The 9,346-nt window shown below is 32.7% G+C and overlaps 1 protein-coding gene across 2 annotated transcripts; it reads left to right on the forward strand.

Moving 5' to 3' along the window:
- The first annotated feature begins 2,107 nt into the window (after positions 1 to 2,107).
- On the forward strand, positions 2,108 to 8,355 carry LOC114729749 (probable ADP-ribosylation factor GTPase-activating protein AGD11). Of its 2 annotated transcripts, none has more exons than XM_028916783.1 (10): positions 2,108 to 2,555; positions 2,687 to 2,810; positions 3,834 to 3,923; positions 4,475 to 4,559; positions 5,285 to 5,360; positions 6,056 to 6,219; positions 6,313 to 6,517; positions 6,873 to 6,989; positions 7,088 to 7,183; positions 7,916 to 8,355. In XM_028916783.1, exons 2-10 carry the CDS (start codon positions 2,765 to 2,767, stop codon positions 8,195 to 8,197), a joined length of 1,161 nt encoding a protein of 386 aa, XP_028772616.1. In that variant the 5' UTR covers positions 2,108 to 2,555; positions 2,687 to 2,764; the 3' UTR covers positions 8,198 to 8,355. The 2 variants fall into 2 exon arrangements, with proteins under 2 accessions (XP_028772616.1, XP_028772617.1); XM_028916784.1 differs by having other exon boundaries at positions 3,840 to 3,923.
- The last annotated feature ends 991 nt before the right edge of the window (positions 8,356 to 9,346 follow it).

Genomic DNA, 9,346 nt, shown 5'->3' on the forward strand with positions numbered 1-9,346 from the left:
TTTATTTATTTATTTCTTTAAGTTAGTTTTTGTAATAATGATAATTCTAGTTAATACATTAGATTAGTAATAATATTTTAAGAAAAATAACATATATTTATTATAAATAACTAACTTAATTAATTTTTTTTTTACTCTATTCAAATTAGTCAACAAATTTTTATATTAAGGATGAGAAGTAGTATTATTGTTTCTTCTAATTTAGTTCACCTTTCTACTCTTGATATTTTATGCTTGCCTCTGGCAAGTAACTGACATTCTTTCTATTAATAAATTGCAGGTTTAACCGGAAGAGAAAAAAGGGAACCTTGATTATTTCATCATGACCATTTTTTTTCCTTCCTGTTAGATATTGGGAACTTAATGGTGGTGTCTCTATAAATGAGACATAATAATAAAAGCTTATGAATAGTAACGGGATTTGACTTACACTTGGATATTGTTCATATTAATTTTTTGAAATGCTTATTTTATTTATAATCGTCATTTATCAAGGCAAATTATTTGCTTAAGTTCATTTTGAATAGGCATTGCGTTTAGAGTACAGCCGTGCATGAGGCAAGGACCAGGAGTGGTTCTCCTCTACTACTTGACTTCCTTTGCTTTAGAGACTGCAATCTCATTAAATATAATCAATCATCAACACATCATATTTTACATAAATTCTTACATTTTCAATTACAGATATTACCTTTTGTCCTTAATATAAGAGCTAATTAATTAATTTGAGTAGATTTTTTTTGGCTAAAGCATAGGTATCATTCCATTGGAGGCAATCCTCTTCAAGACATTGTTGGGCACTAAATGTGGACATCTCTCCTAGTGGGGATTCGAATCTTATTTCGCTACGTTGTAAGGGACTATTTGAGTAGATTAAGGAAGTGTATAAAGTTATTTATTTGTAATAAATAGATTTTTTTTCTAGAATACTTTTACTAATCAAGTGCATTAGTTAAAACTACTATTATTACAATGACTATCTTAGGAAAAAAAGTAGATAAATATGATAGACAAAATACATTGGAGTCTTATATTTAGAATTAAAATAAAAAGCAAACGAGCTCTTATATTAAGAACTGGAAGTGTAGTACATTGCTAAAAATTCAAATTTAAAACCTATTTTAGTATTTTTATTTTATAATAATAGATATATTTACTTTAGTCTTGACCGTTATTGCCATCTTTTTAAAAACAATCACTTTGATATAATAATCCCAAAAATATGAAGTCAAAGTGTGCCTACAAAAAGAGAATATAACGTCCGAGAAATAGTGGGAATATCGGCAGTTGGGCAAGTGCGGTCCACATAACTCTTGACCTCAATGATGCCGCGTCACGCAATACCGCTCCGCACATCAGCGTCAACGTCCGCGTAGCCTCCACATCCAACACGCGATATTTCTTTTTACCTTTGTTGGTTTTTCAGTGGAACCAATATTGCGATATTTGCTTCAAAATATATTAATTTTAATTGTTGGAATTTTTGTGTACTTTTTACTTATTTGTTTTCCTTCTCATTGATCAATTTCAATTATATTTTTTATTCTATTCCTTCTATCTTTAATAAAAATATTTAATTAATTTGAATAGGTTAAAAACTAAATAAATCATTTAATTTTAAAAACTATGATATTATCTTCTTAAAATAATCCCGTGTAATATTAAATTATCTATTAACTTACAATTTGAATAAAAATCATATATATAAAAGATAAAATGAATTAAAATTTTATATTTATAACTAACTTTTATATTTAGAAAAGAAGGAGTATTATTTTACCTCTATATGTGAAAAGTTGTTATATCAATTTGTTTTTGCCAATAAGATAATAATATTCAATTAATCTATTAAAAATAAATTTTTTACCTATATTAAAAATAAATTGACAGATATGATTAAAGATAATATAATAAAACAGGACAATGCTTTTTGGCCGAAAATTAATAGGGACAATTAATGAGGTTTTTATTTGAGAAAATCAGACCAACTCAGCCCACAAGAAAAGCACGCGCTCTTTGAGCGCGTTTCGCTCGTGAAGGTTGAATACTTGAATGTTGGTTTGTCGACAGGCAATCATTTATCAGAAATGAGCTTCATTTCCAAAAATTCGATGACTTTTGATGCCTAATGATTCACATTTACACATTTTCGAACAAAATTTACGATATTTGTCAGAATAGAATCGTTTGCACATTATCCGAATCAGACCTGTCTTTTAGTTTTCTGAATCTTTCTTGCACTCTCCGTTGAATCTCCCTTTTTCTTCTTTCTCATTGCTGTTTTCTCGAAGTTTCAGCTTTCAACTTCAACGGTTTTCGAAAACCAATTCCCTCACAGACCATTAATATTCTCTGGCTTTCCAACTAACTTGTATGATATTTTAATCTTCCCCCGCCAACCCAGAAACCTTTTAAGAAAGCTTTGATTTACAGAAGACAAGGGGCCGTTGTCTCCTCGAGAGGATAAGGGTGTAATCTGATTTGTAAGGTTTTCGGCTGAGAACTATTACTTTTCCTACCTGTTTTGGGCCTCTCATTGCAACGACTGCGCCCTGGTTTGTTTATTTTTCTTACTCCTATTTTGAACAGTATATTATTCTCTGCAAAGATGAACAAATCAAAAGATTACATCTTGATGGCTTCATCCTTTTTTTGTGCTGAGCATGGTTGTTATAATTACATGCAGAGAACTAGCGGGTCAATGGCTGTTCTCAGATTGTAGCGTCATTTCTTGATTTGGGGATTGAAATATTAGAGGCAGAAGATGTCTTTACGGCATCATAATAATGTTGAGCTCAATGGTGTCTCAGGTTGAAACTTTCTATTTCCTTCTGCTTTTCTTCTTGCAGAAGAATGGAACAACATTTGCTGGACTCACTTGTTCATTTCCCCTTCTTTTTGTAAAATAAATTTTGAGTCTTTATAGATTGTTTGGATAATTGTTTTGCTCCTTAACGATATTCATGGAATCACGCGTTGATTAATTATTTGCATAAAAAATCTGGTTATGAAAAGCCCCCTTTCTATATTCTTACTCTGAGGCTATAGAATATTTGGACAACTTTTTTCTATACGTGGACAACTTTTTCTTTTAAAATTAGGAATGTTAGCAGAAACATGTGCTGATTGATTATTCACCGCAAACGTCTGGTTTCCATGAGGAGACCCATTTCTACTTCTAATTCGAGTTGATAGGATATAGTTATTGCACCCTCTGGTAACATCAAAGGTTGAATAAGTAATGAGACTTTTAAGTCAAAAGTAACTGGAACTTAGAGATTTCTTTTTCGCCGGTAGATAATCAGTATTTTAAACCTTTTAATGTCAGGGAAAAGAACTGGTGTGCCGTATGTATGGATTATGACATACATATACATGTTTCAATCAATCCCTGTCTTGTCATTTTATAGGGACAATAGGGTCTTGACATGAATGTGAGTTGGGGGGGTAGGGCCCTGGAGGCCTCACAACAATTGAGAAACCATAACGTGCAACTTTTCTCATTTAAACCGGAGATTAATTCAAGTTAGAATCAGGATGTGAACGTGATCAGCAAATTTTGGAGTCACGAGTCTCTCCTTCCTTTAATAATTGTAAGCTTGTAAAGTTGACTTTTGAGAAAAAAGAAAAAAAGAGTTAGTGTTATCTCTAAAATGTTGGTTCAAGAATAATGGTTGACAACTAAAGGACACAGTTCATTTTTCATTTCTTAATATTCATGTGAGCTTTCTGATTCAGGTTATTGAGATTATGCAAAACTGGAAGTTACTTCCTGTGAAGTATCATCTTGTTTCCAATTATTGGTAGGCTAACTGATGAAAGAAATGTTTCAGCTGCAGGGTCAGGATGTTGCCTTTATGATCTTTTGTGCGCTGAAACTCCAAATTTGCAATCCCAAAAGAATCAGCGGCCACCTTCTTCTGGTACTGTAAATCTCATATTATTTAAATTCTGATCAAAGTATGTACTTGCCTTAATGTAACTTTATCCTAGTGATCAATAATTTAACATCATGAAGAAACTTGTTATATTTTGCGTGCTAATTGAATAGCACCACTTTTTTGTCAGTAGAAAGAGCTAAGCCAACTTTCAGAATGACGTGTGATGCTTTTTCCTTTTTTGTCAAACACCTTCAGACTCATTTAGAATATAGTTTCAAGGGAGTTCCCGTCAAACCGCACCGCACTATCTCCATTCAGATGGATCATATTAATTTGAATTTCACAATGGATGACCTAGCATAGTACAACAGCCTAAAGTAATGCACAAGTGTTGTACAATTCGATGATTGAATTGCAGGCAGCAGGAAATGAAAACTGCTCAAGGGCCTATTTTATTATGTGTAATATGTGTTGCGCCTCTGATCCTGACCTCAGTTATTATTTTTTCAAGACTAAATTTATTACATGAATCTTTTACACATAATCAATTTAAGTCAAATCTTATTCCTTTTCTTCGTGTTTCCAATTAATAGGTCCTCTAGAAAGGTTGGAGAAGTTGATGCATGAAGCAGGGAACAAGTATTGTGCTGATTGTGGATCTCCTGAGCCAAAATGGGTGTAAGTATCATACTGATTCTTAGTTCTTACAGAATTTGGCCTCCTTGATTTTTCTATTCTCATGTTTAAATATCATCACCTCAGATTACAGACTTGATGTCATTTAAATTTCATCCTAGACAATAATTTTCCTTACTTGTCTGCATTAACCGTGAGTTTAATGTCCCTTTTCAAAAAGGTTATTGGCACTTCACTTGGAACAGAATTTCCATTTGTTCAACATGACAGAAATATGTGCTTTTGGATATGCATACGGAGATTATACAGAATTCTAGAAATATCTTTCCTAACCATTTTGCTGCTTGTTGAGAGCGGTTTCCTCCTAGGTCAAGAACTTCCACGATTCATATTTTTATATTAAGAATTTGTTACCTCAAGTTTAGGATCCAGCTGAGGTATGTTTCAAAACAAGATAACTAGTCTTAGACCACTCAAAATTACAAGGCAACACAAAATGGCAGTAGTTCATATTGCTCTCTGCTGCTCTGGTATCAAAAGTGAAATCAATTTCCTTGGTGCCTTTTCACTTCGTATACTATGCTGCCTGGAGAATTGACTTTAATTTCTTACTCTTCATTTCACGTGTTGGATTGGTTGGTAAAATAATCTCTCTAATGTTGTGATAACATAGATAATATATAATATTTCTTAGGTTTTAGTGAGAAGTTACTTTTATGAGAAAACATTACCTGATATTATCTGCTTTTTTCCCCCTTGGAAATCAGATCTTCAAATATTGGAGCATTTATTTGCATAAAATGTTCTGGCATACATAGAAGCCTAGGAGTTCATATATCAAAGGTATGTTCTCAACGTAGCTTGTAAATGAGTCTATTAGTGATAGTTGAACTGCCTTTGTATCAATATCATCTTATGCCTTTTCAAGGATGTAGTCTTTATTGGCCAATTAAATGTTGACTCGCATAATCATATCTGCAAATATTTGGCAGGATATAAATTTATCCTTGCCTGTTAAGAATTATGATATGATTGCCTCTTTAAAATTTCTATTATCTATCCCTTTGAAACATCATCTGATTTTAGACTCTGGAATCTGTATCTTTAGCAGAACAGGAGGATATGGAAATATATCTATATCCTCTGTTTTTGAAGACCCTTTGTCAAGTGATAACCAGTGATACACCTTCCTGTGGTCTCCCTTCTTTTTCTCGTTTGTATGGTAGCACCTCTCTTTACATGAATAAGATAAAATGCTGGGTAGATTGAATAGATATCATAATTTAAGATTTCTAGATATTAAGTTGAATGTCACTCATCAGAACTAAAGAGTTAATAGTGCATATAATTGATGAATATCTGTTATTGAAACCATTTCCAAGAATAAATGGACAAAACAATAAGAATTTGTTCTCTTAATACTAAAAGGCGATTTCATGACGATATCTGAACGGAATTTAGTACCTACCACATACTGCTTACATATATTTACAGCGTCATTTGCAAATTTAAATTCTAATCTGATCTTACCATTGCAGGTTCTATCATTGAAGCTAGATCAATGGACAGATGATGAAGTTTCTGAACTGGCAAAGTTAGGAGGAAATGCATCAGTAAATGAAAAGTACGAAGCTTGCATCCCTAGTTATATGAAAAAGCCAAAGCCAAGTTCCTCCATTGAGGAGCGTACTGACTTTATCAGGTAATTGAAGCAAATGATTGTACATATGTTTTTATTGAGGAACTTTCACCATTCTCATTAATGAATGATTGAATGTACATTTTGGTTACTCAGGAGGAAATACGAGTTGCTACAATTTATGGGGTGTGAAGAACAGTTGTCCTGCCCCTTTATACCACAACAGAGCACTTCCTCATGCATAGACAAGAAAAATTATAATAAACAAGGAAACAAAAATCGTATTGGGAGTGCATTTCGTAACAGCTGGGGAAGAAAAGAACCTGATAATATTAAGGCTTCAAAGAAGAGCAACTCATTGGTATGGTCTTTTTCTTTTATTAATGCTGGCCCTGTCAGCTGGCCACCAAATAATTGTCTTCCCATCTTTTTGAGGGAATCATTTCTATGAAGATGCTATCATAAATTGCATTCCCTCCCCACTTTTGTCTCCTCATTTGACTGAACAATCATGACAACAACTTCACATTCCTAATTCTGACTTATGAGAAATCCTTCTCCAAATGTCTTCCAGCTTCATAATCTAGATAAGCCAGATAAATTACGTTAGGCTTCTTCCATTTTATACCTATTCTATATATTGAAACAAAAAAAAATACTAGCTTATTATCTGAATACTGATACTGAATCTTATTTCTGTCGATGTACTCTAACAGGCAGGTATGGTGGAATTTGTTGGGTTGATAAAGGTTAACGTGGTCAAAGGCACTAACCTGGCTGTCCGGGATGTAATGACTAGTGATCCTTATGTCATCCTTTCTTTGGGTCACCAAGTGAGCATCTTTACCTCTTAACTAGTTGCAATTATGCATTTAAACAAGAGAAATGAGATATATTAACAATGTGACTTTTTGAATATTTCTTTTTGCAGTCAGTAAAGACACGAGTTATAAAGAACAATTTGAATCCTGTCTGGAATGAGAGCCTAATGTTATCAATTCCGCACAACATTCCTCCACTTAAAGTGGTGAGTCCAATTGCTCACCAATTTTTGTTAAGATTCACAAAAGAAGAATGATATTAGTTTTGCTAGTATAATCATCATAATTGTATTATCAAGTGGTCAAATGGAAAGTTCAATCTTCATTGCCTTCATTTTTTGTGATTATTGAAATTTGATCACAAGGTTTGGCTAGTTTGTACATTGTCCATACTTCAAGCCCAAAAGACTTTCATGTAAGAGGATGTGTTAGAGATTATAATTTGATCATTCATGATTTTTTTTTTCCTTTCTGCATGAGAATCATGTATTTGTCTGATACTTCCAACTAATTTAGATTTAAGCCAAGCTCAAACTCAAGACCTTAGTTGAGGATCATTCATAAATATTACCTCTAGTCCTTAATATAAGACATAGTTGACTAATTTGGAGAAATTAAGAAAGTTACTAAATTATTTAATTATAGCATATGTCATATGATCTCTTTAAAACAGTTGTATGTATCATTAAATTATATATCAATTTATGAATGAAGCAAATTAGTTTGGAGAAAAATGATAAATATAAATATATTAAAGTAATTTAATAACTTCTTTAATCTTCCCAAATTAATCAATTGGGTAGGTAGTATGTACTTAGTAACCTAAGCTTTGAGTTGAACTAAGCAACACTTATCCCCAAAATCAGCTCCATTTTAACCTTTTCTTGATAATTTAGCCCATGTTTCACCTTGCCATGCATTCATGTTTCATTGTGCAGCATGTGTATGACAAAGATACATTCTCAACTGATGATTTCATGGGAGAGGCTGAAATAGACATCCAACCCCTACTTGCAGCTGCAAAAGCCTATGAGAAATCTGCAGTCAACGAGTCCATGGAGTTTGAAAAATGGGTGGCAAGTTCAGATGGCGCTCTCGTTAAAGATGGTGCCATCTCCCTCGAAGATGGGAAGATCAGACAGGAAATATCTGTAAAGCTGATGAATGTGGAGAGAGGGGAGCTGGAAGTTGAGCTTGAATGTCTTCCTCTCACTCAATAGCTGGACTGAACTCTCATTTTGGAGCCATGTACCATAGGAGATAGTGTTTTTCTTTTTTTGTACGTTATTGTTTAGACATTACTTGAAGGAACAATTAAGTGAACTGTTAATAGATCTTGTTTGGGATGGTTCTAAAGTTTCCTCCTTCTTGCCTTTTCCCATGCATTATAGTGGGTACTCGTTAACACTTGCTCCTTCCTGCTAAAGTAATTTGCAAGATTTCTCAGATTTAGGGTGTGTTTGGATGAAACCAAACCGTGGTTTGGAAAAGTGATTCTGGAGAATAAATTCTGGAAAGAATAGATTCTGGAAAGAATAGATTTTATGAAAAAATGATTTTGAGAAGTGAGAGTGTTTGGATAGTTGTTATCAGAAGCACTTTTTATATATACAAATTACTAAAAAAAAGACATAAGTTAATATGATAATTACAAAAAAAATAGATTTTATGATATATTTTAATTTGAAGGAATAAAATTATTAATAATATATTTTTTATTAACATAATTAATAATACATAAGATAATATAATTAATAAATAATTAATATGTATATATATTTATAAAATATAAGATTAAATATGTTTATAAAAAAATATGTTTATAAAAAAATAATAAGATACATATCCTATCGACTCTCACACTCTCCCTTTTTTCTCCAAAAGCAAAAAATTTTTGCTTTTTCCAAAACTATGGTTTTGGAGCCAAAACCATGGTTTTGGTTTTTGGGTGGGTGTTTGGGTGATTTATTCTCCAAACTATGGTTTGGGGTGTCACCCAAACACAGGAGGTGTTTGAATAGAAACCAAACCATAGTTTCAGAAGTGCTTTTACGGTTTACGAAGTAAATATGTGGAAGAATTTGTCTCGTTTTACGGAAAAATGCTTCTGAAATCATGGTTTGGAGATTGCCAAACACCCCTACAGTCTTAGATTTGTTGCATAGTGCAGTTGTGCAATTTAGAGAAGAGTAAACCCCACTTCGCGTAGGGTTTAACCCTATTTCTCTTCCTCTCATTGTACAACTGCATAATTTGTCTGTCATTCAAAATGAGGTCATTTGAAAAAGGATAGGTTAAGATTGAAAAAAACATTTGACTAAGAGCATTGAACAACATTTCTTTTTTGGTCAATATTGTATTTAAAGGTA

This window comes from Neltuma alba, unplaced genomic scaffold, assembly GCF_004799145.2.
Source record: "Neltuma alba isolate B1F8T4 unplaced genomic scaffold, ASM479914v2 tig00012669_pilon, whole genome shotgun sequence".
Lineage (NCBI taxonomy): Eukaryota > Viridiplantae > Streptophyta > Magnoliopsida > Fabales > Fabaceae > Neltuma > Neltuma alba.